This window comes from Nanorana parkeri, unplaced genomic scaffold (genome assembly GCF_000935625.1).
Source record: "Nanorana parkeri isolate BGI_ZX_2015 unplaced genomic scaffold, ASM93562v1 scaffold97, whole genome shotgun sequence".
NCBI lineage: Eukaryota > Metazoa > Chordata > Amphibia > Anura > Dicroglossidae > Nanorana > Nanorana parkeri.
Window position 1 is genome coordinate 143347 of NW_017306365.1, and position 25841 is coordinate 169187.

The 25841-nt window shown below is 41.3% G+C and overlaps 1 protein-coding gene across 11 annotated transcripts in view; it reads right to left on the bottom strand.

Annotated features, from left to right (window-relative positions):
* Positions 1-4072: 4072 nt before the first annotated feature.
* NEO1 (neogenin 1) overlaps positions 4073-25841 on the bottom strand; it is a 144803-nt gene continuing 123034 nt past the window's right edge. For 2 of the 11 annotated variants that reach the window (XM_018552782.1, XM_018552787.1), the window contains exons 11-29: positions 25627-25765; positions 25461-25510; positions 24313-24457; positions 24128-24238; positions 23540-23737; positions 21166-21261; positions 20626-20849; positions 20353-20491; positions 20156-20263; positions 18834-19028; positions 15074-15103; positions 14514-14582; positions 11145-11289; positions 9138-9376; positions 8837-8929; positions 8181-8282; positions 6424-6684; positions 6195-6328; positions 4073-4549 (exon numbers count right to left, since the gene is read on the bottom strand). In XM_018552782.1, coding sequence (XP_018408284.1) covers positions 4466-4549; positions 6195-6328; positions 6424-6684; positions 8181-8282; positions 8837-8929; positions 9138-9376; positions 11145-11289; positions 14514-14582; positions 15074-15103; positions 18834-19028; positions 20156-20263; positions 20353-20491; positions 20626-20849; positions 21166-21261; positions 23540-23737; positions 24128-24238; positions 24313-24457; positions 25461-25510; positions 25627-25765 — 2562 coding nt within the window. In that variant the 3' untranslated portion in view covers positions 4073-4465. The remainder of the gene's footprint in view (positions 4550-6194; positions 6329-6423; positions 6685-8180; positions 8283-8836; positions 8930-9137; positions 9377-11144; positions 11290-14513; positions 14583-15073; positions 15104-18833; positions 19029-20155; positions 20264-20352; positions 20492-20625; positions 20850-21165; positions 21262-23539; positions 23738-24127; positions 24239-24312; positions 24458-25460; positions 25511-25626; positions 25766-25841) is intronic. The other 9 variants (XM_018552791.1, XM_018552786.1, XM_018552789.1 and 6 more) reach the window with 7 other exon arrangements.

The window sequence follows — 25841 nt, forward strand, 5'->3', positions numbered from 1 at the left end:
CCGAGTGTCAGTCCCTCCCGAACTCCCCCGTACCCCCCCCCCCCAAGGAAATGGCTAATAATTGTTGTGCATAGCTGAACATTATTAAGATATAGAAAGATCATCTCCAGACCAGATTATTTCCAGACCCAAAATGCATCCTAATGTATCCCTATGCCATTTCTGGCCTCTGTTCACACCAGCGCAGTCCGTTCCAGACCAAAAAAATATTGATTGTCTCATTATGTCTGGTCTGGTCTGGTCTGCACTGGAACTGCAAGCAGGTTCACACCATTTTCCAGACCAGATCTGATCAGGAAAATGGTGTGGACCTGCCCTAACAAACTAAAACCAGGATCAAAAAGGGAGCACAGAGGTTTTTTTCTGGCTAAATAAAAAGGAGAACTATGGGGTTAAGGCTTTTCCCTATAGTTTTCCTTAGGGTAACGGGAGGACACAAACTAGCGTCCTCCCGTCACCCTAAGCTCAGTATACTGCGAGTTGCTGCTCACGGTATACTGAGAAGCCGCAGCTGAAGCGGATCCTGACAATTGTGCCGAGATCCGCCCAGCTGCGTGACTGACAGCTGGCTCTGCCTATCTAAAGGCAGAGCCAGCTGTACCCGCCCCCATCCGTTCCGCCAGTCAGCGCTGGCAGATCGGAGCGGGGAATCCAGCCCCTTCCCCTGTCACGGCAGAGAGCCGTGACAGGATCGAGAGGGGAGCGAACTCCGGTATGTGTTCGCTCACCTCCCGATCTACTGAGCCGACCTGTGACAGTCTCATTGTCACAGGTCGGATAGAACTATGAGGTGAGTGGAAAGCACTCACCTCATAGTTCTCCTTTAAGATAATGGCAGACACCGTTCTGATCTTGGGGAGAACTTTCCTTTTAAAAAGTTATCATCATTGACAGGTTCACTTTGATAACTGGGTAATAAAATACATTTCCGATTTTAAAGAATGGCTCTGTCAGTAAAATGAGAAAAAAAAAAAAAATCAAAGAAGATGAAGAGATCCGATAATTAAATCTGACACTTAGAAAAGGAAAGATTGCGTTATGCAACTGATCAAACTTGAAACAAGGGATGCACCAATACCATTTTTGTCAGACCAAGTAACGATACTTTCCTCAAGTACTCGCTGATACCAATTACCAATATTTTTTGTGTCATGTGAGTTTTTCTAAAACAATACAAAATAATGATTTTAGTACAGTGGTGAAGTGCCAGGGCCCGATCCCAGCTACAATCACTGCACCCCTGGTAGATCTGCTACTGACTGCAAACTGTACAGGGACTACAAATTTCAGCAATACATTATACAGTAATGCAGAATACCACCAGAGTCTGTGAAGGTTCTCATTCATCCAGGTCATGGTATATCTGAAAAAAATAAATCAAGGCAACTGGACTTGCTGTATTTTGCTTGAAGATGTTTTGTTGGTCATCTGACTACTTTCTTTTCTTTAGAAAGCTAGTCAGATGACCAGCGAAACATCCAAGAAAGATACAGCAAGTCCAGTTGCCTTGATTTTTTTTTTTTACAGATACATCAGCTATAGAGGACTACAAATCCCATTAATACATTATACAGTAATGCAGAATAATACCATCAGCTAGAGAACTACAAATCCCAGCGATACATTATACAGCAATGCCGAATGTCAACCAGCTATAGAGGACTACAAATCCGAGCAATGCATTATACATGAATGCAAAATAATACCAAGCTACATACTCTGTGTTGCTCCGGGGTGCTGGCCTGATGTCTCAGGTGGCTGTGTGGAATCTCAGGAGGGCTGTGCGGGTTTATCGTGAGCTATGCCAACTCTCAGGTGGCTGTGCAGGTTCTTTAGTAGGCTGTGAGGACTCTATGGCGGGGTCTATGGTGGGCTGTGCAGGGTCTATGGTGGGCTGCGAGGACTCATGTGGCTATGCAGGTTCTATGGTGGTCTGTGTGGGGTCAATGGTGGCTGTGCGGCTCTCATGTGGTCTGTGCGGAGTTAATGGCGGTCTGTGTGGCTTTCAGGTAGTTGTGTGGGGTTAATGGTGGTCAGCGTGGCTCAGGTGGGTCTGTGCAGGGTTAATGGTGGCTGTGTGGCTCTCAAATGGTCTGTTTGGTCTTACCCGCTGTTCACAGGAAGGCCAACGCGACCTTGCTGATTATTTCCAGACCCAAAATGCATCCTAATGTATCCCTATGCCATTTCTGGCCTCTGTTCACACCAGCGCAGTCCGTTCCAGACCAAAAAAATATTGATTGTCTCATTATGTCTGGTCTGGTCTGGTCTGCACTGGAACTGCAAGCAGGTTCACACCATTTTCCAGACCAGATCTGATCAGGAAAATGGTGTGGACCTGCCCTAACAAACTAAAACCAGGATGTGGTCTGTGCGGAGTTAATGGCGGTCTGTGTGGCTTTCAGGTAGTTGTGTGGGGTTAATGGTGGTCAGCGTGGCTCAGGTGGGTCTGTGCAGGGTTAATGGTGGCTGTGTGGCTCTCAAATGGTCTGTTTGGTCTTACCCGCTGTTCACAGGAAGGCCAACGCGACCTTGCTGAGGACCTGAGCAGTCTTCCTGTAAAGCCCGGTGCTGGTTTACTGGACCAGCTTCAGTTTTACTGAAGGCCCGGACAGTCAGTCCGTCCCAGGCGCCCACAGTTTTGGTGTTGAGCTTGGGGTGATTAGGGTGTGCCCAGGCACACCCCGTATGCACGCCTATGGCTACCCGCTCCCTTTCACTTACACTGTACAGGGAAGTCATGTGCTTTGCAGTGTCATAATTGGGTGTGTAAAAATCCTTATTTGTCATAGCTGCACAGAAAATGAGGCGACAACAGCTGAAGAGATTGAAATATGCAAACCCAGATATCCCTAAAAAAAAAAACTACTTCTAGATGAGATGTAGGTGCATGAAGTCTAACCATCCAGAGGCATGTATCTTAGTCAATGTAGTTGTATATGGACAGCAAATGCTACAGGGAACATGAGCTACATGAGCTGGATAGTTGAGGGAAGCAGCTTTTTACCAACTACAAAGTCACAATAACCTACATCCTCAATCAGCCAACTATGAAAGTTTGGTAAATTTCAGATTACTGCTACAAGAAAATCAGTACAATGATTAATCTGTTCTGCAATAAACATATACAAGAGAAGTATAAATACAGCATAGGTTCTCAGTTATGAGCCAAATTTGTATCTGAAACATAGTATTGATAAATGTCAAATATCAAAACGTGCCACAGACGTCATTTCTCTCATTTCATTTCCACATCTCTTCTGTTTGGTGAATACTGTTATAGCAGCTTCCTATGTGCGATGTTTTCATCAAAACGGTTTTCCAAACATGAATATAACATGAATATAGCAAACTTTGTAAAGAAAGAATAATCTTCAGGTAATGGGAATGTGAACACTTGAGGTAATTTTAGCGATCCAATCTAAGGACAAGTTGAAGCATTATATAAAAGGCATGAAAGGCAATTTGATTGAATAAAAAAGTGTATTGAAATCCAATACCAAATAATAATCATGATGTTATAAAAAAAAGGTCACAATAAAAAGATACATTCTAAACACTACAGAGAAAGCAATAAAAAACAAAAATAGAATGAATTTTCTGTACAGAAAAGACTGGGTGTGTTGGTTGATAGGACAATATACAGGAGAATGTGGAGGGTGATGAATCCATATACAATAACAAGGAAGTCACAAGATGAAAAATGGACCGACATGTGAAAGTGCCGAAGAACAGATCAGTTATAAAGGCCAACACATGAGCCCCTTCATGAAGCCACCAATACCATGTACAACACTAGGCTTCTCCATGGCAGCAAACAAGGATACCGTTGTGTCTGGTCAGCTCACGCAGCTTCATTACATGTACTGTACAGGTCCTGGACCTCCCAATTGGCTACAGTGGCCCAGGTTCATTGGAAATGGACGGAGATCTGGAGGGAACATCTAGCCAAAATTCTGGAGTGGTGGTGTGTGTAGGGGAGGGGGAGTAACACTGTTTTAAGTCTCACAGAGGCTGGAGGGGGAGTTGCTTCCAACAGATGTGATTTGCAGCCTGAAAACACTGCACAAAAAGCAACTGTTGCTGTAAAAGGAACTCTTTCCATTGGGTGTCCTTTAGCTGTCCAGCTGGCCACATGGTGGGGCATAACACTGAGCCACAGCAACACGGTGAAGGCCCATTAGAGGTGAAAAGAACAAAAACAATGGAAATACACAATATTCCTCCATAGTTTACATAAAATTCCTCTTCTGATATAAACCCCCCATAAAATCTTAGAAATCAGAGGAAATGATAAGGTACAGAATGCCAGGCTTCAGCCATTGGTGGTTGCCGCAGCATACACAGTCTGGGCTTCCAGCTTGTTTGACAGTAAACTTCATTGTGTCACAGAGACCCTTTCTTGTGGGCTGCACTGCCTCTGCCCATACACTATCAGGTTTGCCTCTGGGGTGGGGTTCTGTTTTCATGCTGTGGTTATGGCATTCAGATCCTTCATCAGGCCTTCAAGATGAGCCATCTCCTTGCTTAGTTCATCTGGTTCATAACTCTGCAGAGAAAACAAATTGGCTGAACCAGTATGTCAAAGAGCAAAAATACAGTAACTTTGCAGCAAAAATGTACTATGATAAACTTAAAGCTATCTAGAAGGTATAGGTTTTATTACTTTGCACGTCATTACTCTCTTTCCACTGTTTTGGTGTAAGCCCACACATGTACAGACTTGTATATTAAACATAAAAATATATGTTTGTATATAGTGCTAAGACGAGACTATAAAAAAACCATAACATACAGTAGTACCAAGAGCAGGACATTGTACTAACACAGCAGCCATTTTGATTGCAACATCAGAGATTACACACATAAAGCAATCTGTACTGTATGTTAAGCTGTTATATTAAAAGGCAAAATAGGTGGTCATTTTTGCTGTGAAATAGTGTATACTAGTGATACAAAAAACTAAAAAAAACTATCCTAATGAAAAATGAATAGACAAGAAAAAAAAAAAACAACACAGCTTGTGAACACTTTGTGGTTAATTTATCAAAGTTGTATACATTACAAAGTGAATGATCTTTTAGTGGTGTGGTTGTGCTCATCAATCATGTACGAGCAAAAACACTGTTTAGTTATTTTTTTTTCCCCTTGTGCGATTAGCTATTCAAAGTGAAAACAGCTTTCCCTCATTCACTAAGCGAAGTTAAAATTCACTTTACAACTTACACACACTCTTCCTTACTCTAGGAAAATGAAGCTCTGTGACCTTGCAAAGCCTTTAGGGGATATCCAACTTAAAAAAACATTTGATGGTTGCATTCCATGTGCTAACCAAACCCAGGTATTAACAGTATGTTTCACAATAGTGGTTCTTTACATTGCAATCCATCTAGGGATTTACATTCAATTTCTTTTATATTACTTTTCTGCAGGGCAAAACCGGTTCAATTTAATCCCCTAATCCCACCAGCACATACTCCCCCTTTCCTCCTCTACCCCATTGTTCCATTCAGCTGTAGAGATCTGAAGGGAGTCAAATCATACACAGGGCTATGGACTCTACATGTGAAAGACTTAAAGCAACATTAAACCCTCAGATTATTTAACATAACACAATACTGTAATGTGTGCCTTACTGTAATCCATGGTTGTTTCCCTTCTCTTTGCTGCTCTTCCTTTTAAATCTGTTCTCATGCTGGGCAGAACTTCTGTTTTGCAGCAGACTGCCTTGTCTCTGAAAAGGATACATGGTGTCTGTGTGTTGGTTTGAAACCTGAGCCAGCACTACAGGAAGAGGCACTCAGCTGCAAAGGGAAGTTCTCCCCAAGCATGAGAAGACATGAGGATTTAAAAGGAAGAGCCGCAAAGAGAAGGGAAACAACCATGGATTACATTAAGGCACACATTACAGTATTGGTTTGTGTTAAAAAATCTGAGGGTTTAATGTCACTTTAATGACTGGCCCAGCATTACAAGAAGAGTATCATGTGCTCTTCCAAACCTTAGGTACCAAAGTATTTTCTTTGCTCTCGGCAGCTGAACAGAGCAGCCGGTGAACAAAGCAAAGAGGTGTATGTACTACTGGGAATGCCTGGTTTGCCCTGCTTGGCATTCTTTTTTTTTTAATTCAATTTCCCCACCACCCATATATGTGTACAAAATGTTAACAAATGTAAAATTAGACAGATACTTACACTCTCTGAGCCATCTAGCATTCTGCTGGTCTCTAGTGGTTCAGGGGCACTGGGCATATTTACCGGAAGCGGTGGACGTACTCTCCCCAGGGTCCCTAGAGAAGCTGTTTTTACAGATAGTGCTGATGGACCTGTAGTAATTATATATAAATCTATATAAATATATACACACACTTAACTAAAGAGACACACTGAGGAGGACAGGAAAGGGAATTCCTGGGGAACTTACATTGTTGTGCCAAAAGCGGAGAGCTTGGCAGTGGCTCATAAGCTGCCCCGGGAGCCGGAGCTGGAACAGCGGGTACTGCAAAACTCTTCAAGGGATGGGTAGGTCGGATATGTGCAGTAGGAATGCTGGGTCCAGAATCTTCATCCAATGAGCCAGGTAGAAAACTGGCTCCAGGTGGATCTGGGTCCTCAACACCAGTCTGAGAAGAGGATGATGCTGCTACTACTACTGTGTCACAACTGGGAGTATGACGAACAGATTCTGTGATAAGAAATATCAAATGGGACCTTTTAATTATAACTTTATTTCCATAATGATAAAATAACACATGCATGTACCAATGTGTACTAGAAAAACAGCAGTCATATAAACCAGATTGGGTAGAATGTGTGAATTAGTTGAGAGAGCCGTAAACATACTAATATGGACAGGGTGCTGATGGATGATGACTGGGAAAGTGGGGGAAGAGGCCACTGCTGTATACAGCATATCGAACATGGGCAAAAAATTTACCACCACTATGGCAGAGAAAATAAACTAAGGGAGTATCCTTCTGACTGCCACTGTTCCATATTCTGCTATCACAGAAACGGACCTAGTATATCAAGTACTAAGTCAGCTGATATAGTGTCTAGTGCTGCAACTAATGATTATATTCCTAATCGATTAATTGGCCGATTGGTTTTTCAATCAGATAAAAAAAATTAGATAAACACCGTCCTTAATTTGGAATAAAATACACAAATGCAGTGTTACAAACGATGTTTACTTCAGAATAAAGCTGCATGCACAATTTTTTGCAATCGCACTTCATTGCTTACTGTGCGTTCCAGTGTGGGCAATCACACTGTGGGTGGGAGGCGTGTTTGGGGTGCCACTGAAATGAATGGCACCCCTCCCGCAGCAGAATTTGTCAGGCTGAAACAGAAAATTACCTTTTCCCACCTTTTATAACTTAAAAATTGTATTGACAGCTGCCGATGGCAAGATTCCGCTGACAGCAGCCGAATGTAAATACAGCAGGTAGTGGCATGGTGCAGTAGCCAGCTTGCTATTGGCCATTTCAAACTGCCATAGCCAATAGCAGGCTGGCTATTGCACACACCCACTGCTTGCTGTTCCCTCCTCTCAGCATGGAGGAGGGAGCTAGGGGATTCAACCAACTAATCTATGACAATAGTTGACAACTATTATCATAATTGATCAATTCGTTGATTGCAGCCTCAATAGTGTCTGCCTATAATCGTTTTAAGGAAGTCTTGACTGCCTGTCCTATAACAAATCGTTAAGCTCTCTTAAGGGAATTTACTACTTTCCCTTACAACAATTGCAGGACTGGATCCATATTTCAGGTGGTATGAAGCCCCAGTTTACATTACAATAGGAAAAAGATGTTGGATTCCTGCAGACACATTTTGTTGCTAGAGCCGCAGTAATAAGCGGCTTTGCCCTGACATACAGATTCCATCCATTGCTCGTTTACCAGGCCAGATTATTACTACAGTTGGTGGAATACTCGAGAGATTAGATAAATGTTTGGTGCTGGCAGACGTTACGTAAGTAATGGTTTATGCAGTTTTCATAGTAAGGAGGGATATTGATCATTCAGCAAATGTATATCTTTTTTTCTATACTTTGCATACAGTTATACACATATCTGTTGTTGTTTTACACTACAGTCAGAAGTTACAGCTACATTTGGTACCATGTGTGCACAGGAGTCCTTTCGCTACCTTTACAAGCTGCGCTGTTCTCACCTGCAGCTTGAGAAGCTCCACCCAGAACGTGCAACATGAACCCAGGCACTGAGCGAAAATGAGAGTTATCGATGGAATGGATGGGATGAGCACTGACAACCGCTGAAAGAGATAGAATGGTGAATTATGGGACATGGAAATAATGGGAGTAACAAATGGCAGAAAACAATGTGCTCTATGTAAATAAATGCAAAGTACTATAGAAAGACTTAAAAGAGGAGGTGATGAGGTGTGGAACAATGTCAAGCCTGAGGTGCATGGCAGTGCATAATAGTGGGAATGAATGTGCTGGACTGATTAGAAGAACTACAGAGGAAAAGAAAAGGTTGTCCAAATATCAGATCCCAGCTGTCACTATTCTACTGCAAGTGAGAAATGAAAGTATATTCAATGAGGTCCAAACAATATTAAACCTAAATGTTGTCGTAAAAGAATACATATGAGTAAAATACAAATGGTGGATTGCATTTTGCAATAGTCAAGACTGGACAAAATGAAAAAAATAATACACCACAGCTTCAAGCTTCCCTTACAAATTGTTCTACATGTTGTATAAAACAAGCCAACTACAGTCTACTTTTTACCCACATACAGTTCCAAAGCCCTTAGGAACAGGATTTTGTCACAGTGTGAATCCCACCTTCCCTGGAACTTACGCTGTGGAGGCTGAGAGTCAAACGGCATCATTATTTTTGGTCTCATTCCCCGGCGTCCTGCAAGTGAAGATATAGAATCCTCCGATTCCAGACCTACAAGATGGTTAAGTAATTGTTAGAAATAATTATGTACTCACCAAACCCAACCACCTAGTTTTATTACAGGTTTCACTTGCAGTCTAGTCCACCACAGATGTGAAGTACATATTTATCTGACATCATTTTCCCTTAAGGTCTCCCCACTCCAAATGCACTGGCATGAATAGTAATCATTCATAGTGTGTACTGCTGCTCTCCTCACCTCGGTATGAATTACTGTGCTGGTGAATGCTGCCTTCTGTAGTGCTTTCTCCAGGTGTCAGGTCCTGTGGGGAACGGGGCAGACTGGTGTCTGTCAGCATAGGGTTTGTTTCTGGGGACTTGTCCACTGGCTTAAGCTCTAGCCTTTCATGGTGAATCCAGAGATCAGGAGGCTTCACATCCTTAGAGTTGCCTTTGTATTTATGAGAGCCATTTACTGACTTGCATGCAGCTCTTTTCCTAAACATATAGTTTAAAAAGGTAATTCATCAGATGGAAAGCAAGGATAAATCCTTAATAGTGAAGTTGCAGGTTCACTTTCTCACCACACTTTCATTTTCCCTCTGGAGATCATGCCTTGGAATCTCAATTCTGCCAATGGGATATTTTTCTTGCAAGAGCAATTGCCATCCCTGCCTGCCACTACCCTGACATTTCCCCCTTTAACACAGTCCTTAAAATCTTAAATATCTCTAACCATGCCTGTTCTACTTGAGTGATTATCAAACCTGTACTGCTTTTAGCTTTACCAACAAAAGTGATCTAGAAGTAAAAAATATTGCTTGTGACATTAACAGGCTCGGGCTGAGGCTGACTATCTGCATGGAGTTTGCATGTGCTTTGATGTGGGTTTTCTCTGGGTGCTCTGGTTTCCTCCAACACTCCAAAGACATGCTGGTAGGTTAATTGGCTCCTGTCTAAAATCGGCCCCAAGATGTATGCATGTGAGATAAGGCCCTTCAATTGTAAGCTCCTTGAGAGTAGGGACTGATGTGAATATGCAGTATGTGAAGTGCTGAGTAAATTGGCAGCACTATATAAATACCTGGAATAAGTAAATAAAGCTAACTAGTGGGCAGTGGTACAACCTACTAAACCCCACAAGCAGTAACTTCTCAGTGGTTAAACACTATCTCTGTGCAAGATCTTCCTGTATTAAAACCAGCCATTGCTGGTCTCTTTTCTTGTGCAGGGTGACTGGTCTGGTCTCCGCCCCCTCCTGTATTTTCTGTAGGTAGCTTGTAATGGGAGAGCCTGCTGGGTCTCTCCCAAAATTCATCTCTCAACACACTATGTATAATAACTGGATTTGCAAAGAACTTTGATGTACACAAAGTGGATTTATATCCTTCGTGGCTATTAATAGATTTCAATGAATGTTTATGTGCCCAAAGTTGTTCAGCTTTAAAAAGTAATCTCAAGTTAAAACTAAAACTGAATCTTGAAATGCACAGTGGAATATGGCCTACCTGGCCAGGGCTTTTTCATTACTGGTGCTATAATGCCCCAGGGAACTCTGCTCCCCTGCAATGTATTGCCGATGGAAACTTGTGTACCGGAAAGACACTGGTTGGATTTTCCTGGCTCCGCTCATTTGTGCTATGCTGTGTAGTACAGAAATGCTAGAGGATGCTTCATTTGATGATGTCACTGTTTTCCTTGCTGAAGAGGAAGATGTAACTGAAGATGTGCAGTGCAATGATCTCCCTTCTCTTTAATCTATTCTGCAAGTCTTGGCATATGCTTTTTGGTCATCATCTTACCTCGGCAGTCATCAGACAGGTAAGCTCTGATGAAAAAAAAACCCTGTTCCCCTACCAGGATGGCTGCCTCTACAAAGACACAGCGTGGAACAAAGTATGGTAAATTATTAACTGACAACTCTGCAGCATTAGCAGGTCAATGACTGGCATTAGCTGTTGCCATGCATTGCTCTTTAACTGCATTGTGTCTTTTTTCAATCTCTTTCTTTAGTTCTTCCACTTTTTGTTACATTACTCCCAACTTCTGGGTGTAAACATATCTGATGCACTGGATAGATAGATAAAGCGGCTCATCATGAACGTTGTCCATGAGCTCCAGGGGAGCCAAAAATGACCATCTATACTAAAGCTGCTGATTAAACAAGTAGAAAAAAAAAAAGTATTCATTCAATGAGCAAATATTCACGATTAGTACAAGCATGTAAATTGTGTAAACCAAATGTAATAAATCCCAAGAAACTCACTTTTTATGGTGGGAGTTTGAGCGCCGGGAGCAGATGGCAGCGATGACCACAGCCACTAGCACAGTTACAACTCCAAGGGACACAATTATGGTTAGCAGCATGTTCTGATCCAGGGAGGTGGGGCTTCCATGAGGACTATTGCTGCCTGCAAATGATCCATAAAAATTCATTTGACAAGAAAAAAAACACAGGCTTATTTACCGGCTCATCACATGAGGCTTTGCACTCCATCTGACCAAAGAACTTCCACATTGTGGACATGTGTGTTTTGTAAAACAGTATACTTTTGCAATGTACCAAACTATACGTTTTGCGGACAGATATGGTTTTAATCTGATAGCAGATACTGTGTAAATGTTCAAAATAGAAAAGAAAAACAATGAGGGGAAGTTATCAAAACTGGAGCAGACAGAATCTAGAGCACAGCAGCTACAAAGCGATCAATCAGCTTCCATCTTTTATTTTGCAAACTTAACTAAACAAACTGAAGAGAGAAACTGATTGGTTACTATGGGCAACTGCTCCAGTTTTGATAGACTTCCCCCATTCTTCTTGAGATTTTTCAAAAACCTACTTTGGAGTGTCCATTCAGACCAGTTTGTTCCACTGCATTAACATGCTTTAATGCAACACATGTGAAAACATGCAACACATTCGACTGAATGGGCAGCCATTGCACCAATCGCATCAAAAATTGGATATGCACCATTTTTTCCAACAGGGTGCACTGCAAAGCATGTGCATCAGAGGTGCTTTTGTTTAATGTGTTGGGGTTGCATTGATAATGAATGGCACTGGTCAACACTTGTGTTTCCACAATGAACCACACTGAGAAGGTCTGAATAGGCCCTTAGTTAAGTAGCACAATTCCAGAAGCCCAACACAGTAAATCGCATAATTCTCCTCCACCTAAATACAAGGATAAAATAATTAGGACCCTTTGTACACAACAAAGTTGTACAGGAAAATGTTAAAGCATATCTAGATTTATCAAAACTGGAGCAGACAAAATCTGGAGCGACTGTGCACGGCAACCAATCAGCTTCTCTCTTTCATTTTTAAATCTTATCTAAACAAACTGAAGAGAGAAGCTGATTGGTCGTCATGCACAGCTGCTCCAGATTTTGTCTGCTCCAGTTTTGATAAATTCCCCCCATACTGTCCGTAACACAGTTCCTGTTCTAGGGTGACAACACTTATATGCAGGAGCAGCGCCGTCACCCTAGGACAGGGAGTGTTTTAGGACTACAGAACACCTGAACTCTAAAATAGTGGGAGGTGTGCTGTAGTGAGAGAACCGAGACCAGTGCAGCATATGTGGAGAGCACAGAAAGTTATTAGCTCACTAGATTTCTGTCAGAATCAACATATATTTGCAGTTATCGAAAAGATACAACAAATTGTGTTCAATTGTATATTTAATACAGCAGAACTTCATTGTTAGGGTTTAAATACAAAATCGAACATGTAAGATCCAAATTTAAATGTACCTCCTTGCTAAAACACGGATTTAAAAGTGTAAAAAAAAAAAAACCACTAAAGGGGAAAAAAAAAGAAAAAGAAAAAAGGATAGTATCTTAATCTTTCCTCCGGCTCCTGCCCACAATGTGCTGCTGTGTGTTTTTGCAATATTTAGAGCATTTGGCATTCCCCGGGATCTCATATCATATGGAAGATAATATAATCACCCCTTGTACGTTGGAGGAAAGGCAATTATAATACACAACTTTTTTCCTTACAGGTGGTGTTTTACATTTTCATTTTAACAAGAGGGAGGCACATTTAGAAAAGTGAACCTTGCATGAAGTTATGTTGTGAAGCACGTGGTAATAATACAAAGAATTTATCATTTTAAATACTTAAATATTAAAATTAGTGTCAACAGAATCAAAGTGACAGAACCTATAGGTTTGTGATTGTATAAAAAGCTGAATGACATATGCATATCCCAGCATATTGTTTAACAGGTATTATGTTTGTACAATCATATTTTTTTTTTTAAATCAATAGGAATTATTCCCCTGGGTTAGGAAATCTTAGCCAGTATCCCTGTGCCCCTACGCACCTAAGATCACTTAAAACAGTGACTTAACAACCATAAGAAAGCAATCACAATATGTAAAACAAGTGATTGTCAAACCATTAGCAAAACCCCTGAACCTTTACAGGAAATCTAGGTAAAGAAGAACGCTAGGATTTTAAAAAGTTAACCCATGCACTGCAAGGGTTAACTGCTCATTTTTCTCTACGGCAAAAAATAAAGACGAAATACTCACCTGACCCTGCTGCAGTGACCGCTCACCTCTCTCCTTTTTCCCTCTGGCTGTGGTATGGATATGTATATTACCACCGTTTCCCTGAAAAAAAGACCTACTCCGAAAATAAGACCCAGCACTATTTTTGGGAATTGCTCAAATATAAGACCTACCCCGAAAATAAGACCTAGTTGTGACATTTCCCAGGGCCGGTGGTGGCATAAGGGGGAACATGAAGAGCCGCCGGAGAGAATCAACGGTGCCAATGAAGCCAGCGGCAGCGGAGGGAGCAGAGCAGCATAAGCCGATGCTGCCTCTATAGCGCCGGCTCCTGTCACAGGTGGAGTGATGCCAAATGCAGTCCGCCTGTGAGGAATCGATAGTGAAAGTGCGCTTCGCTCATTCTGGCCAGCGATTGGTTAGCAAATTGCTCTTGGAAAGGGACGGCAACCCTGATCACCCTATTTTTGAGTTTGCCATTTTGGATTACTTAATTTGAATTTGCATTAATTTTGGATTGTTGTACATCAAAAAGAAAAAAGACCTAACCCGAAAATAAGACCTAGTGTGTTTTTTTGAGCCAAAAAAAAATATAAGGCAGTGTCATATTTTCGGGGAAACACGGTAAACAGGCAGATGTCAGTGGTCCTTAGACTGCCAAAGCCTGGGGGAGAGGAGCCTGGGGACCAGTCTAGCAGCCAGATGGGACAGAGAATTGAGTATTTCTTCTTTGTTTTCGCTCTCTAGACTAAACAAACAGTTAACCCTTGCTGTGCGGGGATAGGATATCAAAATCCTGGAGTTCCAATTATGTCCAAGAGGTATCATCAAGATTTTTTGCATTCACTGCAAAGCGAAAGCACAATTTGCTACATGTTGCTTTTGCCAAGTTCTCTGTAACACAATCTAAGATCCAGCTCTTATGCTGGTGTTTCTTGTACCTACACTTACTACATCTTACATATTTACCTGAACCATGCATCCATCAAAAGTAGTGCACTAAGTTGTCCTATTTCTAACTTGCGGTCATAATTACGATAACATGAACTGTTTTTAAATAAGCCTATATATCCATTTAAGTCCTATATGTAACAAGCAGCTGAAAGATAATTACCTCCGAGTGGCGGGCCACCATTGTTTCCTAGATCTGAAGTGCGGCCTCCTTTACCAGATACACCCGATGCTGGAAGACATACATTTTATCATATCACAAATGGTATGTGAAGTTTAAAGTGATGTATTAAAAACGATCTTCAGGAAAATGTTAAACTCTTAACACTTGCATAGTGAGACTTTTCAGTGATTTACAATGCTCAGCCTATTAAATTCCACAGGAGAGTTGATGGTTGCTTGAAGTCTGAGCCATAGACTCGGAGCACTTAGGGGCTCGTTGTTAGGGAAGAGCAGCCGCAGATACTCCTAGAATGAATATGTATCTATGGCAGCACCTCCCCTCCATCTCAGCAATGCAGATCTCTAATAAGGGCTGACACTTCAAACAACCCTCAGCTCTCATGTGGAAATTAATGAGCTGAAAGCTGTAAAGCACTGAACAGCCCCTCTGTCAGTTAAAAGTGCTTAATTCTTCCTTGGAATAAACATTAAAGGTACTAGGTCTAGACACGACCATCCCAATTCCCCTTTTAAAGTTAACATCACAGAGATTATGATTACCTTGGTTGTTAGGCATGTAGGGTGTCGATTCTGCCACAGGGAGGCATAATAAAAAAAATAAGTTTGACTGGTCAGTAAAGAGTTTAATAAAAGAATCTGTTAAAAGGCAGCGAGAGTTAAAATAAGAGTCATGAAATAAAAAAATCAGTAAGTTAGAGCATCTTTCTAGATCAATAAAAGGGAAAGAAAAAGCTTTTAATTTGATATAGATGGCAAGTCTACATTTAATGAGCTGTGAGATTGATCTTGAACAGTAAAATGAACCTGTCATAAGCCTAGATCTAAAGCCCAGTTGTTACCTTCAAGTGCCTATTGCACTGAAAACCACAGTTGTTGCTCTTTCCACTTTAATTGCAATAAAGGGAATCTGTCAATACATTGAAGCTTTTCTTTTTCTTAAGCTGTGCATATACTGTTCTATTTTTTTTTTTTGCTTAACCCACGGGTTGAACAAAAAAAAATAGAACAGACTGCATCAACATTTATGAGTGTTCGAGGAATCCCCGCCGTTTCCCTTTTATTCGAACAGTGGCCACCGGCTGCTGTCACAATACCCGAACAAAGCCAGCAGGTCATTGGCTGCCGGCTCCGTTCATTCGAAATTTGCAGTGCGTGCCGCTATTGGCATCCTTTCCAATGCCGGCCGAAAGGATTTCCGTCAGCAGCACCCATTGTGCAAATTTCGTCCGGTTCCTGAAGAACCAGCTGAAGTTTGCATAATGTATGGCCAGCTGTACACACTGGGATGCTGAATAGTAGAAGCATAAAAGCTTCAATTGAAAACAGGATGCCAAGCAGGCATACCATGGGTACTGAGTCATAGCAGCAAAGGAACTTGCACAATTTTGCCAAAACACAAATTGGAAATGTAACTTAAAACAAGATTTATGTCTTGCCTGTAAAATCAATTTCTTGGAGTAGATCACATGACACAGGGAGTTAAATAGTCTCGTAGATTGTAAGCTCTCACAGGCAAGGCCCTTCTTACCATCTTGTCTTGTACTGTATGGTCTTTCCTATATTGTAAAGCGCTGCGTAAACTGTTGGCGTTTAACAAAACCTGTATAATAATGTAACCACTAGATTATGCAGCTACCTTCAGATGATTGGACACTGGCAAATCAATCAAAGTTGTAAGACAGCCCTGCATGACCTTCTTATTCCCAGCCTGCCTCAGTTTTATAGCAAGCAGTACAGAGTGGATCACACAATATAGAGATGGTCCTGTTTCCTGTGACATATGTCAAGAAACTGATTTTACAGGTAAGACAAAAAAAGAAATCCTATTTTCTTGATCGTACATATTAGGACAAAGGGAATTAAATTCTTGAACCACTAGAATGTTCAAAAGAAGTCAAATTCAAAAACACGCCTAGCAGAAGTAATGGCTACAAGGAAGGCCAATATGTGAGTGAGTAAAAGGCAAAGGGATAGCAGTTAAAGTGTGGCTTCTGAAGGCCGACAGAACCAGAATAAGGTCCAACGAAAGTCACTGAGACACATACAGACAGAATAACATGGGCCACCTCTTGCACAAAGGGGTAGGACCCAAGTGGTCTTTGGAAGAGAATTGACATTACTCAAGGTCCAAGCCGGACAGGAAGGAGGATAAAATGCATCCCATGCAGAACTTCCCCTGATGAAATTTCCTAGTTTAAAACCAAGCAAAATATGCCTTCCAGGTGCAATTGTAGACCATATGAGAGGTTAGGCCTTAAGAAGCGTAGATGACCGCATCGGAGAGGCCTCTGTCCCCGAGGACTTGGGCTTCAACAACCAGGCCATTAAAGCCAGGGACTAAGAAGGACCTGGAATATTGGCCCTAGTGACAGTAGGTCTAGATGTTTCAGAAGTGACCATGGACAGTCAGGAGTTTGATTACATTGGCATAGCTCATACAGCTGCCTATGCACTGCACTTGCAGTCCATTAACTCTGTCTCACACCCATATTACTATGTCTGTACCTCGGTACGGGCATGGACGGGAGTAGGGATGCACAGATACTATTTTTCCTAGGCCGAGTATTTTTCCTCAACTACTCACCGGTACCTTTTTCTTTTTGTGTCATGTGACAGTTTTTCTAAAACAATACAGACTAATGATTGGAGCGGTGGAGTGCCCAGGACCCAGTCACAGCTGCAACCGCTGTAACCCTGGCAGTTCTGCCACTGAAGAATAATACCATCAGCTATAGAGTACTACAACTCTTAACAGTGCATTACACAACAATGTAAAATACCATCAACTATAGAGGACTCCAATTTCGAGCAAAACATTATGTAGCAATGCAGAATGGCATCAGCTATAGAGGACTCCAAATTCCAGCAATACATTATACAGCAATGTGCTACCACTCTGCCCCAAGGTGCCAGCCTTATGTCCCGAGCGGAGAGTCTCAGTAGAGCAGTTGAGTTCCCACTCTCCCCCACATACTCTCTGCTCCCACTGTCCCCCACATCCCCTCTGCTCCCACTGTCCCCCACATCCCCTCTGCTCCCACATCTTGGGGGGTTGGAGTGCAAGTTATAGATGGAGGGAGTTGGAGAAGGTACAGGTAAGAGGCAGGTGGGGCCTCAACAGTCAATAAAAATAAAATAAAGAAGGGGCCTACAGGACTCAAAGGGAAAGAAGAGAGCTGTCAAAATCTGCAGGCACACAGTAGGTTACCCAGTGGTCCAATATAGCGTGAATTTTTCATACAAATATGTATTCAGGAAAGGAGCCCAGGAAAATGGATGGTCATTTTTTGACAGTGTTAAGGTGGCCATACACTGTACAACCATCACAAGACCTTAGTCTTGCGATGGTTGTAAAGTGATTAAAAAAACGTACGATCTGCCCATCTTGGACAGGCAGATCGTACTCTCGATCATCGCAAGCCCGCCCCCCTGAGGGGCGGGCTTCCGATGACGGCAATGCTGAACGGGCAGTGTGCATATGCACACACCGGCCCGTTCGGTATTTGTCTCCCGAGCACCGTTCGAAACCAGCCGAAAATCGTAGAAACGGTTGCACGTCTTCGTTCACACTGCTCGATTCTCGTACGATCGCGGGATTTCCCGTGATTCTCGTACGAGAATCGAGCAGTGTATGGGCACCTTTAGCTTGACCACCATAAACACATGTGTAATTAGACAGGTCTCAGGGGTCAAGCATTCCAGTGCTTTTTGTTGAGTGCCTCCGCCAGGTTTTGGGTAATGGAACATCCTAATAATATTCCTATAAGTTGGCAGACCTTAGCCCAAGATCTTTTAGTTACAGAGCAGTCCTGCCATGTATGGATAAAAAAAACAATGAATTGACATCCCCTAAAACAAGCAGGGGAGTAAGCCTGGTATAGAGATGCATGTCAGAACTAGATACCATCCCATCAGCACTCTGAAGTTCAACAGCACAGGAGTTGACAGATTTTAGCTGTGGAAGATCAGATCTCTTTTCAGTCCTTATTGGCTAGGGACACCAAATTTATTTTTCCGGATGGAGGCATATGTTAGGGGTGGGGAGACCTTTGTGAATATGGTTATATGTGGACTATAGATCAAAGACAATGTTGGTGGAACGTGGGTTGTTCTTGCATATAGATTTGTACGGGGTGAGGATCAAGGGTGAATTGACCACTTTGGTTCTGGACATTAAAGAATTATAAAAAGGTCAGAAACAAGGGATTCATGCAAAATACAGTAAGCTCCTAAACATTACAAAGGAATAAGTTTATAGATTAATTTGCAGCAGATTAGTATATTCTTTAGGCCTGTTCACCTTTTGGTGTACGGAAGAGCACAGCTTCTGACATGGGGCCCATTCCTTTAGAATTCCTTGCCTGGAGCTTAAAGTAATATGGAGTATCTAGAGTCAGCTCTTGAATTTGGTGGGTCAAACGATTCCCAACAACTGGCTCTATTACCCAGTCATGGAGATCCGCGTGAACATCTGTGCTGTAACATATAATGTAGCCTGTAGGACAGAAAGCAAAAATCAACCAAGTTTCAAGCACTTGAAATTACGCTAGCATATCTATTATTCAAATGAGGAAACGCAACGGTGTGTTTAAAGCTGATGCATCATAAAGCCACAGAAAAAGTCCGATCAAACACTGCAAGCTTCTCTGAAAAGGTTATTGTAGCACACAGGTACACATCGTCCTGCCGTGGATCCTCTTCACTCTGACGTGTTTCACCCAATAATGGGCTTAGTCAATTTCTATGATTGAACTTGAGCTATGAATAAACATTTCAGCGAAGCTTGCGGTGTGTGACCGGACTTTGTTTCTTCTATGAGTAACTGCTGATGCTGAAGCAAGACTGGCTCGGGCCGGTGTGCACCTGTCATTCTCTCTAGTGCTGCTGTGAACGAGTGATATTGGGCAATGGAAGTTAGTTATAAAGTCACACAAAACACCTTTCTACTCTTTATGTACACTAAAACAGAAATAAATGTGTGTATGCATGAGTGCTGTGTTCGAGATTCACATAATGTATAACCCAGGATAATATTGAAGAAAATAGGTCACCAGCACTCCATAAGTTAAAATGAATGAGTCCTTTTAATGGACAATGATGTCACAGAAATACCCAGGATAATGACACCACTTCCTCCGTTAAGGAATACAGCACTACACCTCTCTGCTACAGATTAGACAATAAAAGGGCAGCAGCACACCAATGAGGTAATCTCTCTGCTTTCTCCTCCTCCACATTCCTGCTTTTAGATTGCATTTTATTGCACAATACCGTCAATAAACAAGCCTGGTTGGCTCATATCGATGGTTATCCCCCTCTTAGCCTGAGTCTTACTGTGTAAAGGATTTATAGGAAACTGAAAGACAGACAAGCTGTATTCAAACAACATTTCAGAATAGTTTTATTAGTATGTGGCTTATAGGGAGCCGCCTCTTACATTATGAAGGAATTCTGCTTTAATGAAACTGTATTTTTCTAATGAAATTCTGATAGGTATACACTGAATTCTGACCCTATTTTACTAAACCAGCCCTGTTCTAGTGTGTGCCTATATATTGCAAACATGTAAACAAAATGGGAAGAAAAGGGGGAAAAAACCTCAGTTCATTATTGCCACGTCACCTGTAATTTTGCCATTGGCTTCTGATGGAGGTTGCCAGTTCACAATAATAGTGCGTGGCTTGCCTTCTTTGCTTATAACAGTCACATCTTTAGGAGGTGAGGAGGGCACTAGAAAATCAAATATAGTATATTGATACTTTGCATAAAACTGGGCAAAGTTCTATGGTATAGTTTAAAAAGAAAAAAAAAAAAGATACCTGATTCAAAGGTAGTGCCATGGGCAGTCATGCTCCATGTACTTGCCCGTCGACCTTTAGTAACCATAACCGAGAATTCATAAAGGGTGTTTGGTTTTAGGCCAGTGACCAAATAGCCGAGTGTTGTACTGTTGGCCATCTGAAAAGGTGGAGAAGTAACAGCAAAAAAAAATAAATATGTTAATCCTAACATATTATTCATGCGCTTCATTTATTTTTCACATACAGAGTGCTTGTTCCAAATTTATTACACTTGGTTCATCAGCATCTCACCTTGTACTTTGTGTTAGCTGGAATGTTGGTCTTCCATCTTGCAGTGTAGTAACGTGCATCTGTGATCTTCTGGTTCTTAGGGAGAGAATTGTCCGCCCAGGTGAGTCGCACTGTGTCACTGCTCAGGATGGTGGCTTGGACCCCCACAGGGGGCAACATGGGACTGGGCTCTGGAACTGGTGTGTATGAGGCATGAACAACATAAACATCAACTTCAGAAGTGTCTAGGTCACAGATTGTGAAAACACATGCGTAAATTAGCCAAAACAAAAAATGATGAAATGGATGGAAACATATGGAATATAGAACACAAAATGATAGAGAAATATGCAGGAAATACATTACGCACAGCGAGCCCCCAGGCATGTAATAAAATAAACACAAAGCAAAGAAAAGGTTTAATAGTTAAAGTAAGAGAAGAAAAGGGAGAGAGAGAAAGAAGAGAAATTGTTAGTATTAGCAAACTACAACTATTCTGAGATTTATATCTTCTCGTTGCCCTAAAAATAGAGCAGAACACATATGAATTATGAAAATTACCTGTGTGTTGTCGGGTCACAGCACTTTCATATAAAGGAATGCCTTCCCCCATATTGTTGAAAGCCTTCAGGGAGATGACATAGTGTGAACTAGGGTCTGCAAAGAAAGGACCAACAGTTTCAACCAAAGGTTTATATCTTAAAATATAATCATCAATATGGAAAGCCAATGGGACATTACATGGGTCACAAAAACAAAAAACTGCATTTAAAGAATCAGCAGGAAATGTTATTTGATTAACAAAACCGTAAGGTAGAGCTTACAAATAAAATGGTTTCTTTGAAAAGAAATTTAACATATAAAACAAACATTATCTGTCCAATTCCCTTTATATTTAACGTATGTAATGCGAGAGTCTGCCTAAACATTCCATTCATTTGTATCCAATCCTTGCTGGTATATGTAAAGCAGATTCTACAATCAAATTGTAAAGTACAGGGTCAGCATTAAGAGAAACTGCCACTTTCAAGGGAAAGTGTACAAGTGGAGGTGAAATAGGCTAGAGAGAGTAAAATGAGGCTAAGCAAAAAAAAAAAAGAAAAAAAGAAATTCCTCCATGAGTGCCAACAGTATGCATGAACAAATCTCCTGCTATGTACATTGTATACTAACAGTGGCACCAGCTGCTGTCAGAATACCCAAACAGTGCTTGAAGCTGATTGGCTGCAAGAGCAGTTTAGCCGACAAATTTCCCTCTGACAAAAGATGATCTAATGATTCGACTTTTGTAATGAGGACAGGGCCACCGATAGATCAAATTTCGTCCCATTCCTTCTGAATCAGCCAGAATACTCTCCATGTGAACCCAGCTTAGGTTTTTTGCTCTGTGTCCTAAACCTGTGCCTAAAAAAAAAACCCTTTTAAATCACATATTTTTTCCCAATTTCCAGCTTCTACTTGGTTTATCCGGTATTTCTATAGGACAGAAAAGCAGCCTAAATTAAAAGTAAGTTTCTAACAAGGGTACTCACTATTCACACCCAACAGTACCACACAATCTAAGATTACTGCATTAAATGCTTAGCATTCTTTCTGTCAAAAGCCTTTTAAAAAGAAGGAGGTTTACATGTCCCCCTTAATCCCATGAAAACAACTTATGTTTTCCCACTTTGCAAATGTAAATAACTATATGAAGACTTCTCTGGGATTCTCTTAACACTACAGTCCTTCTATTTCAATTATATTAAAACAAAATAAGTATTTGAGTACTCTTATCAGAGAGATGTACAGAAAGCACATGTTCTATATGGATGTTACTGCCTAAGTTCATTAGATAAACCTAATGAAGGAAAAGAAAAGTGTGTCCACACGATGGCACTGTTATAACAGAGGACAACCTATTCCAGACTAACTTCTCAATGCTGCTATACATGTGGACACGGCATTAAAACTTAGTCATCTTTTTTCTGGCCAAATATTTTTTGAGACTGCAAAGTCCTCTCCCCTTGAATATGGCCCAACTTGCAGTTATTTTTTTCTATTTACCTTCTGTACAAGTGTAGAAATTCTCCTCTTGGGCCCATGATGTCAAACCAGGGCTGCTGGGGTGTTGATTTCACCAGTACCAAGAGAAGGATCTAAGAAGGTGCCCCCTGTATAACTTCCTTCAGACGCAGCATGCTCTGCTTAATACCAGTCCTGCGCTGACTACCAGGCCAACAACCCCAATATCTTAGTCCTTCTCAGCTTACATAAAAACACAGCTGCAAAGGCAGACAATGCTGCATTGACTTTACTGCAGGTCGAAATATGAAGTATTGCCACCCAGCAGACGGAATGCCAATGGACTATCGAGATTACCAGGTATGTAACCACCTCCCGTCCAGCATCCATACATAAACGGGCTGACGGGAGCCTTGTAGATGCGGGTGGGCGTTTTAATACGTCCTTTCCCATCCCCACACAAGAGTGGGAAAACTACAAAAAATTTAAACAGCCGGCGATGGCTGTTTAAATACAAGTATTCAGAGGTCTGCCAGTTGTTTTTTTTTTCTTTAAAATGTTTGGTCCTTTTTTTTGTTAAATAGTAAAAAATTAAAACCCCAGTGGTAATTAAATAACACCAAAAGAAAGCTCTATCTGTCCCCAAAAAATGGTATGAAATTAATTTCATTACAGCGTTGCATGACCGAATAAATGTCAAAGTACCGCAGTGCTGAATACTGAAAAATGGTCTGGACAGGAAGGGGGGTTTAACACTCTGGTCAGCAAGTGATCAATAGCTGAATAAAAAAGCATTTACTAACTTAAAGGAGGCACTTCGCTATAGTTAAACCTTAAGCATGAAGGATCAATTTGTGGTGGCCTAGTTTACAGTTTGCATGTAGAAGACAAAATATGCAATAGAGAATACGTGCAGCACATGATACTTTACCCAGATTTTCAATGGTGTAGTAACGCTGCTTATGGTCAACGCGAACTGTTTGGGCATGAGGACTTCCAAGTCCATAACCAATAGCGTATCCACGGACAACCACCTGATGCTGATTTTCTGGGGGAGTCCAGCTAACAACAATGCTGGTTACCAATGGACGCACATGAAGTGAGCTCGGCATGTCAGGAACACGAGACTCTAAGGAAACAAAAACACAATATAAGGGAGTATTCCAACTAGGACTTTCAATACAACAGCTGCACAGCAATGCACAATAAAATATCACACAAAATTGCATCACAACCAATCCTGTACGACAGCCCAAAAAAAAGAAGAGGTAAACACTGTGAACACAACCTAAATGTTGAGAAACGTATGCACCAGATTTGAACAGATATAAAGCCCATCGCAACCCTGATATTCCCCACTGTGGCATAACTGGTGCAAAACCTGCCTCCCAACTTTACACCTTCCATCAGACTGCATGAACTGTCACTCCTGACCCCTTTTAAGGGGAACAACCCAGAATACTATAACTTGCATGTCATTCCTTTTTAAGGTAACATCTCCACAAACAAGCTCCCTCACCATCAAGATCATTTTCAAATGTGTCTGTAGCAGCCCAGTCAGTGGCTGGTCCGCTCCCATTTACAGTCATGGCCACAACACGAAAACTGTATTCTGTGTTCTTCTCTAGACCTGGAGAGAAAAAAATTAAGTGTCAGAGGCATTACATGAAAACAGAGATGAAACAGAGAGGTGGCAGCACTCACCAGTAACAACTTGTGAGAGTTGGTTGTCTACCAGGATCTCATTAGTTTCAGTTTTTCTTGCAGTTTTGCGGTAGCGCAATTTATAGCCTATAATCTGTCCATTCTGAGTACCCATAGGAGGTGGATGCCACTGCACCAGGATGCTCTAAACATTTAAAAGGTAAACCATTATAAACATATCAGTGCTCTGTAATAATTGTTTCCTGCTCACAGTTTAAACAGAAATTTTCATTATTAGCCACCAAAAGCAAAAAGTGTAAAATTCCTAGTTTTAACTAAGTTAGACATAGTAGACAACATTACTAGGGATGCACCGAAATTTCAGCCGAAAATGGTACTACGGGCAAAGTGCCTATAGTACAATAACGTCAGGATGGAGCGTGGGTTACAAGCACTCAGCGATCAGAAATGATCACTGAGTGTTTTCTAAATAACTGAGGCTATAGTATGCTTACTATGTGTCCCCAGTTATGAATGAACAGGAGGTGCTATACATCACTTCCTGTTCATTCATGATTGTGAACACAGTAACTGATATTTTCACAGTTTATGAATGGACAGGAGCACTCAGTTTAGAGTCTTCCTATTCATTCATAACAGGGGCTGCAGAAAATGAGATTAAGGACTCTGTGTCCTCAATCTCTTCTGCTATTTTAAAAGACAAATATTAGAGTTCTGTTTAGACCCCTGATATTTCCCCAAAGCTCCTAACAGTAAACTAAAAAACATGATTAAAACATTTTTAAAATGGGAAAAAAGCAATTTTTGGTTTTGGCCTGACAATTTTTAGTTTTCAGTCTAACAAAATCATTTTGGTGCATCCCTAAACATTACTATATTCAGCTGCCATTTTAACATAATACACAACATTTTTAGCTACAAATGCACTTTGAGCGTTCTCAGGAAGAGCCATGCATTAAATGAATGCACAGCACCACTTGAGTTAACCATTTAAACATAAAAGGATTATAATCCATAAACAAGACTAATGTCCTAAAACAGAACCATTTACAGGTTTATGGGTACAGAGTGAATCCCTCATACAGCAATACTTTTATATATGAAATAAACAGCAGGCACTTGATTAAAAAAAAGCAGAAATGTATGAGCAGCTTAAAACCATGAGAGTGAACTAAAGCAGGGGTTACCTGTGAGCTGCGCACTTCTAGGGTCAGGTTCTGAGGAGACGCACTGGGTACTGGAATATAAGCAAATGACAAAGAGAAATGTAGTGCTTATGGGCAAGACTGCCGAGTGGAAGAGCACAAAGAAAAAGAGATGCAAATCTAAAGTCATGAAAACGTAAACACAAACCATCAGACAGAGTCCTGACAATGACATCCTGTGTTGACACTCCTGGCCCATGTTTATTAATCGCCACAACTCTGAATGTATAGTCTGTGTATTTCTTCAGTCCAGTGACTGTATACAAAAGCCCTCCCACATCAATATCCTGCAAATGTAAAGGGGGATGGTGAACACACAGAATAATCAGACTCATACAATAGCCGAGTACTAAACAGGGATAA